We start from the raw sequence: 8,528 nt of genomic DNA, 5'->3' as shown, positions 1-8,528 counted from the left end.
GGGAAAGGTCATCATAATAACGGTGAAATCTCACAGAGTTTCAATGGGAACATGAATTGATTCACGTAATTTGAAGTGCAACAGTACAAGGAATGTGTCAATTGAAAGATTTCTCAAATGTCCATCTAATTTTCTTTGCACTGCTCTATCAAATTTTCCAGCATTTGCACGTTAGCTTTTTCACAAGTTGGAGCCCACGTGTATCCCACAAAAGGAAAGGATAAAAGGCAGTCTGGTCCACGAAACATTATGTATTCACGCAAGATTTAGGGAAAAGCCGCACTCCAATGAAGTGTGATGTAGGCAGTTTACTCTAATGCAAGCATTTGCGACTGATTCCACAACTCGAACCCGTGATTTGTAGGTCACACATAGAGAACTTTACCGTTTCTTCACGGCTCCCTTCACGTGCATCCTACAATATAGTAAAAGATTTTAACAGTATGATATGATTTCATATTACTCCTACCTAGAAAACGGGCCTTAATGTTAAGTGATTACTTTTCTTTTATCCAACACACTGATGTTGAAAGTTGAAGCTTTAGTCTTCAATTCATGGCTTTGTAACTTTCACCAAATCTGTCATTTGTCAGTGACATAAATATTGTAAGCTATAGCCGTCTCCATTCACAAGCGTCCAAGCTAGAGCAGCTATATATATATGTTAGACAAAATGGAATATGACACAATTGTGATTTTGTTTAGAATTTATATATGTAGCCTCAATAGGGCCATAGATTAACATTTCTATTTAATTTGGCCGAACGTGAATATTCCATGAGTTTGAACATCTAAAATACCCATCAGAAACACGTGAATTTTCGACACACGTTTCTGTCGAGTATAACTGCGATAGATTTGGATAATTCTTACTGTTGCGCCATCGCTCCCTTTGGAAGATAAATCCTTGAATTGTAAACTTATTTTTCAATATCTTAGCTTTTCTTTGTTGTTCTTTTGCTTGGACAATTTGCTGTTAGGCACTTCAAAAAGGTAGGGGAAAAAAAAAAGATGAATGCGAAATTGATGAGGAATGGTATGAGAGGAAAATAAAGGAAAAAGGAATACAAAGAACCTAAATTGGACCACAACATGTCTGGCACATGAAAAATCATGAGAGCTCCAAACCAAAAGTTATTTCCAATATGTTACTATGTTATACATTTTGAACAATTATATTGATTCATCATATTTCTCCGTTTGTTGTTTTCAATTGATCCTTGAACCAGAATATAAACTCTCGATCCAAGCTATTTGCTAAGGACCACATAGTTCCTTAGAAAGTTAATTATAAGTTGCACCTAATTTGAACTTTATCACTCACTGCTTAATCTTTAGTCTTGTGATAGCATTATGATCTATAAATATTCTTTAGCATCCACAGTTTGCAAGATATCAATTTTCTTCCTTAATGTAAGTCTTGTAAAGTAGAAAAAATTATCTTAAAAACCAATAATATATCTTTAAATACCATAAGTCCATAACTATAACAATGCAGAATTAAACGTTCTACACTGTAGATATCGAAATTTTAACGGATCAAACTAAATCCTAAATTCAAGATACTACAAGACTCTTGAAATCCTAGGAGTCTATCCGTGTTTCTTGGAGATTACTCTACCCTAAACCCCTAATGCACACCTATATAAAGGAATACATATTCCTTTGAAGAGGCGTCTCAAAAATTCCATAAACTCTTGGCATATTCACAAAGAGATCAAAATATGGCCGGATACTTCTTGACAATCAAATAGTTCAAGAAGCTGGAGATCAAATACATCTCCAGGAGGTCTGCATCATCCTACATTCGATAAATACGCTGCTTCAGCCTTCGAATTACGGAGATAATCAGGAAAGAAGAATCAAGAAAAAAACAGAATTGTACTCACAATTGATTAGTAAAAAAATATTTCTCTTATTTTGTGATTGCGGTTTATTTTTCATATCTTAAAAATTTATTGCAAACACACACTAACAATAAATAAAATTTTAATACCATCAAGTTAAATTGACCTACAATAATAGAAAAGAATATGCTATACATATCCAATTAAATTTCATTGACAGTAAAAAATGATTTATGATCGGTATATGTATCTTAAGTTTTTTAATAATGCACAGCATAGTTGCCTCCAAAGCAAAGCAATCTCACTAACATACTTTGAAGAACCCATGCTTGTAGGACATATATAGCATTGATTTGATTTGGATGTTTTGATCATTCATCAGAAAATATATGTGTAACCCACAAGTACAAATGATAGATATAGAGAATTGTAGGGTCAAAAGTACTTTAAATGAAGTATTTCCCATCAAAATTAGGATCCCTCTCTACCAACAACCCATGTGATCAATATTTTTTTCTCCAGTCCCTCATGTCTCATACTCATGCAGTTAAATTGATTAGTCTTTAGCACTGGTCCTATGCTAGATTCTCTAACAGGTACCTTTAAATTATTGTCCTCATGTGTTTAATTAATAACAAAACTCAGTCTCAAATAAAGGCAAATAATAAACTATACTAACACTAATGACTTAAACAAATAGTCAAAATCTACGGATAGTGGCGGAGCCAAAGTTCATTAAGGGAGGTCAAAATATAAAGAAGTAAATTCGCAAAAAAGTCATAAGATGTGGCAATATAGTGTATATACATAAAAAAAGAATTTACCTAGCTAGACAGTATAATTTTTCGATTAAGGGATAACGCTTGACATCCTTGAGTACATGTGGCTCCGCCATGATCTACAGGCAATAGTTGATAAATACGACGTTCTTAGTGACGCTAAGAGGAAACGAATTTTACTTTCAAAAAGAAACAACGATTGATATAACTGTGTGCAGGGCCAGCTCCAACCTTACGTGGAGTAAGGCTTGTGCCTTAGGCCCCCAAATTAGAGGGCCCCATTTTTAAAAAGATAATAGGTTCATCGGTATTTAAAAAATAATATTTAGTATTTTTAATACAAAACTAGAGTTTTTAATATAAAGGAAAGAAAACTTTTTAGATATATAAATAAAATAATAATTTAACTTACTCAAAAATGTGTAGATGAATAGTTTTCATAACTTTTAGTTTTTCATTTTTACTCCTTCATTAAAAAATTTGCTCTCTCTTTCTTAATTTGTCCAAGTCAATCTTTGTTTTTTTTTTCCAATTTCTTCATATTTCAGAAAAACCTACATATTTTTTGTGTTTCTCTTTGATATTCTTACTCACTTCTTTCTCCAAGATTTTATTACTCACCTTCTTTCTCCAAGATTTTACTAGTTCAATTGTTCATCAATACTTTTAAGCTTCCAATAGTTCTATACTTCTATTGCTTTGTAAAATCTTATCTAACATCAATAATATCTCAAAAAGGATTAAATAAGTTGGCTATATTATCAATCGAGCAAGAATTATCAGAGAAAATTGATTATAAAATTTATTAACAACTTTATATCTCAAAAAGTTAGAAGAAATAGATTTCAAATAAAAATATATTTTATAATTTTCTTTTAAAAATTTAGTCCTCATATTAAACTTTGGCTTTAAGTCTTGTATGTGCTTGAGCTGCTCCTAACCGTGTGTTGCACAAAATCCGTTGTAAATTTGTAGTGACATAACATCTATTTGAAACATAATATATGAGTATGTTATTCTTTACCCACCTTTATATAACCTTTTTTGGCTTTTGCTAATTTCAACTCCGAAGAAAGCTCTTTTGATGAGAGAAGGAAATAGTTTTTAAAAGGCTTTCGAGAAGAATAAAACAAATGGTTTACAGCTTATAACTGTTTGGTCAAACTTTTGGAAGAAAAAAAATAGTTTTTGAAAAGCAGAAAAGAATTATTTCTCTTCAAAAACACTTTTTTGAAAAGCACTTTTGAGAAAAATAAATTTAGAACCACTTTTAAAAGCTTGGTCAAACACTAATTGCTACTGAAGAGTGCTTCTCAAATTAAATATATAACTATAAATTTAATAACTATAACAGATTTATTTATAGTCGATATATATAATCATAAACTTCAAATTTTGGATCTCCTCTATTTACTTGTCCCTCCAAAGCTCTCATAAAGCTCATATTTTACTGAATATATGTACCATCTTTAGATTATGAAAATGAGAGGTTATCCTTCTCCAGAGAGCAAAATATAAAATTACCTTTTATGTAATAAATTCCCAAAAACATCTCTACTTGACCAACAAGTGAAAATACACTAGTTATGAGTAGACGTATAGTCTACCAAACATTTTCATCAAGTTTTAGTATTTAAAATTTGAGCTGATCTAAGTTAAAAAAAGAAGAAAAAAAATCTTCAAAAGATGCAATTTCCTACATAGTCGTAATTAATTCATGAATTCTATCCAGCATTGACAAAAAACTAGTAAATCAGCAGTCAATTTCTTATTTTAATTGTAATTAACTGGTTTTAATATCTAAATTTATAATTCTGCAATAAAACTCCCCATTACTCAAACCCGTAACCGTTTTTCTCAATAATCGCCGTCTCCCCCTCACCTACTCCCCCCCCCCCCCTCCACCCTCCCGGGGTCCTCTCTAACGGACGCGAATGCCACCCAACTCAACAAAACTGCTCAACAGCTTATATCACATTCACACCCCCCCAATCCCGAAAACCACCCACCCTCTCTCTCCCCCCACCCCAACTTCCCGAAAACCACCCACCCTCTCTCTCCCCCCACCCCAACTTCGCTCTTCTCTTCTCCATTAACAAATCTCTTCGGGGAGAATAAGTTGCAGAGTAAAAAAATCTAGACAGAGAGAATATCGCTCTTCCTGTTTTCTATCTCTATATATAGATATATAGATATCATCTTACCTATATATACACATATTCACCTTCAGATATAGCTATATTTTTGCACCTATAAATACACAAAAAAATATACACACACTCCCTTGCTGCAGAGGTTTTTGCGTGATAACAGATCTCGAGATTCGAACGGAGGAATTCCGCATTTTCTATTTGAGAAACTGTAAAAGAAATTCAACTTGGTTATTGCAATTTTTTTCTTATTACATATCGGTTCAGTTCTGTTACTTTGAACTGTTAGCATTTCCATTGACGGAGGTCTGTAGCTATTGGAGGAGTTGAATGTGATGCAAATATTGTAGAGAAGAGTTTTTTAGTTTCAGTATTATGGAGGATAGAGGAGGATCGTTCGTGGCGGTGAGAAGGATTTCTCAAGGACTTGAAAGAGGCAATACTTGCCATTCAACTTCTGGTACATTCATTTACCTAACACTACAAACATTCGCTCATCTCTCTCTCTCTCTCTCTCTCTCTCTCTCTCTCTCTCTCTCTCTCTCTCTCTCTCTCTCTCTCTCTCTCTCTCTTTTGTGGCCTCAAAATTTGTATTTCTATCTGTATGCATTACCGATTGGTCTCTATCTATGTCAGGAGTAAATTTATACTATGAGGTTTTGGATCTGTGAATTGAAAAGTTAGTTGCATTCATGCCTACTTGCATTGATATTTGTGGTGAGTTTGCATCCGCTGTTTCCTCTTTTTTTCCCTGAATTTTGTCGTGACGTGCCCTATCTTTTGGATAATCAACAGATTCATGAATTTGTTATGAACAGATTGGTTTCACAGAGTTAATAACTTAATATGTGATTCACCAGTACTTAAGTCTACTGTAGATAAAGCTGCACTGGAGCATATTTTGAACACGTCTGCATAGGAAAACTCTTTCCGATTTAGTAACAGAATTTGGTTGTGTAGGAGAAAAATATGTAGTATTATTCATCATCAGGTGCTGAACTTCAGCTATATTCAATGTTTTAGAACCATTCGGACATTTAGACAAGCTATATACCAAATTCTTGCTAGACCTTTGAAGCTAATTGCTATTCATCTGGACGTAGCTCATTTTTGGAATTTTGGTAACATAAACTGATGTAATATTGGCCTTTTCAGCTTTTCTGGAACCATTCGTTCCATTTTATTGATTCTGAATGTAGGTTTATCAAATTGTACAACTAAATGTTTTTATAAACAATTGAAAATATTATTTGCCCAGCATATTTGCAGGAAATAGTCTGCTAATATTTTCTTGATTGTATCCACGTAGCATGATGAGTTGTTTTCCTTATTGCTTAATTAAAAGTCTCATGATTTTTTATCAAATCAGATACTAGAAAGGAAACTTATGTTATAATTGAAGGACTAAGTCAAGCAGGAAGTGTCCTTTACAATTTCTACTGTGTTACTACAGCCCATGATGTTTAGGTTGTATCATAGGAACACATTTTTACAAAGCAAAATATTCATAAGAACACATTTTATGTTTATTTCCATTTTCATGCCATGTGCTATAATTTATCATATTTGCATGATGATGCAATTCAGCTAATCCTCGTTGCTTAATTGTGTACGGAGAATGACAGAAAATTTCTTGTCAGATGTGAACATGTCTTTAGATAGAAGTGCTTCTCTATCTGGTATCTGTATCATCCTTGCTCCAGTCCCACCCATAATAGAAGCACGTCATCATTGGAAAATCTGGAATTCCCATTTTCTTTATACAATCATTTTATGTTGTTACAGCAGAGGTTGTGGCAGGATCAGCAGCGTGGCTTGGCAGAGGCCTTTCATGTGTTTGTGCTCAAAGGAGGGAGAGTGATGCTCGTCCATCATTTGATTTAACTCCAGCCCAGGTAATATGTTTGTGGAGCTTATATGAAGTTTAAATATCCTGCTTGCTGAATGCTAAGATTGTCATAAAGCACAATGTAGTGGTATGCATTTCAGATCTGCTTGTTCCTTTCCTGTTGAACTTTTGTATTTCTTGGAATGACTCTCAGATGTCCTGTTGTGTGAGTTCTTCGTTTGTATTTTTCAATTTCGTTCTTATTTGTTGTTGAGTTGGACAAATGTGCTCATTTTGTGCATCCGGATATGTTGTGCTTTTTATTTCTAACTGTGCCTTGTCTTAGGCACAACTGATTTGTCAAAATATTCTGGCTTTCCATTTTAATGAGATGGGCCACGACTCTCTAGTGGGTGTCTGGCTGTCTACGTCAAATTTTCTTTTTTTTTTTCTAATGTCATGCAAAAGAATAGCTTAGCCATGGTAAGGAAGTTTGGAATGTCTTTGACATATTGGATGCTACTGATGTTTTATCTCACTTTGTTAATGTCAGGAGGAATGTCTGCTGAGGCTACAAAGCCGTATAGATGTTGCATATGATAGTTCTATCCCTGAACACCAGGTACCTTCTGTGTAAGACATTTAAGTGTTTTGCAATAAGGTTATGAGGTGATATGTTTAAGACTTTGACATTTCATTCAGGTTGTTTCTCACATTCTCATTTCTCTTTGTTCTTTTTTACCTAAAGGAAGCTTTAAAAGCTTTATGGAAAGCTGCCTTTCCTGAGGAAGAACTTCGTAGTTTAATATCTGAACAGTGGAAAGAAATGGGCTGGCAAGGAAAAGATCCTTCTACTGACTTTAGGTACATCAGCACCTCGCTCCTCCCAACAAAAAAAAAAAAGATATTCTCAAGCTTATTGCAGCATCTTTCTGATTAATTTCCCGTTTCTGCCTATTGCAATCTTGGGTCGTTTTTAAGCTGTTTGATTGATTCTGTAGGGGTGGTGGATTTATATCGCTGGAGAATTTGTTATACTTTGCAAGGAACTTCCCGGTATGTCCTCTTTAGTCACTCTTTTTGTGGGAGAAAGCCAAAATTTCTAAGCAAACGTGTACTTACTTGTAAGAGTGAGAACATCACTTGGAAAAGCTAATGTTTAGTGTCGAGATTTACTGTGATTTTGTGGCTATTGCAGACCTGACAGGTCTAGGTTATTTTTTTCTAAGCAGGTCTTATGAATTTGCATCCTGAGATTGTAGCTATTCTGATCGTTGTGTTACACTTGAGTTACTTCACTACTTTTGCTGCACGTTTTTCTTTCCTTGTGCGCAGAAAACATATGGTTTTTAATTGCTTGCTCAACAACCCTGAAAATCATGATAGTTGTTGGAGGGATGGGTTCCCTGATGTGTGGATGATCTCTGTATAACTTTCTAATGTTATACATGCAGGCACCTAGTGGTCTCTTGGTGATAGCAGCATATAAAAATTTGTTGAAATAGCTGGAAGAAGTATTTCTGTCATTAATTATTTAGTGTTAATGGCTGAAATGTACAGTAATGGGATAAATTAGTCGGAATGCTTTATAAGTTGGTTGACCAAGAAGATAAAAATGGCTTTACTGTCATGCATCTCTTTGTTTTTTGTAAAAGTGGCTAACTTTTTGATAGCCAGACAATGAAATTGCTAATCTTCATGCGCTCATTTGCGTTTTTGAACATTTCAAATCCTTAAAAGCTAACAATATTAACAAAATTGTAAGAAGTCTATGTGAAGCGATAGTCTAGTGGTAAGGACCTTTCTCCTCCAACCATTGGAGATTCGAGTCACCTGTGGAGGAGGTGGAAAAAGATAATGGTTGGGTTCCTGGGTCTTTGTGTTTGTGTGTATGTGTGTGTGTGGGGTGGGGGGGGGGGTACGA

At 34.3% G+C, this 8,528-nt stretch overlaps 1 protein-coding gene across 4 annotated transcripts in view; it reads left to right on the top strand.

Annotated features, from left to right (window-relative positions):
* The window catches only part of LOC109224383 (ELMO domain-containing protein C-like), a 7,345-nt gene continuing 3,447 nt past the window's right edge, over positions 4,631-8,528 (top strand). The window contains exons 1-6 of one of the 4 annotated variants that reach the window (XM_019388972.1): positions 4,751-5,236; positions 5,413-5,493; positions 6,562-6,671; positions 7,158-7,226; positions 7,353-7,468; positions 7,606-7,660. In XM_019388972.1, the coding sequence (XP_019244517.1) occupies positions 5,469-5,493; positions 6,562-6,671; positions 7,158-7,226; positions 7,353-7,468; positions 7,606-7,660 (375 nt within the window). In that variant the 5' untranslated portion in view covers positions 4,751-5,236; positions 5,413-5,468. Of the gene's footprint in view, positions 5,237-5,412; positions 5,494-6,561; positions 6,672-7,157; positions 7,227-7,352; positions 7,469-7,605; positions 7,661-8,528 lie in introns of all 4 variants that reach the window. The other 3 variants (XM_019388976.1, XM_019388968.1, XM_019388965.1) reach the window with 3 other exon arrangements.

The sequence above is a fragment of the Nicotiana attenuata genome, chromosome 1 (assembly GCF_001879085.1).
Source record: "Nicotiana attenuata strain UT chromosome 1, NIATTr2, whole genome shotgun sequence".
Lineage (NCBI taxonomy): Eukaryota > Viridiplantae > Streptophyta > Magnoliopsida > Solanales > Solanaceae > Nicotiana > Nicotiana attenuata.
This window is presented reverse-complemented; position numbering and strand designations above follow the sequence as displayed.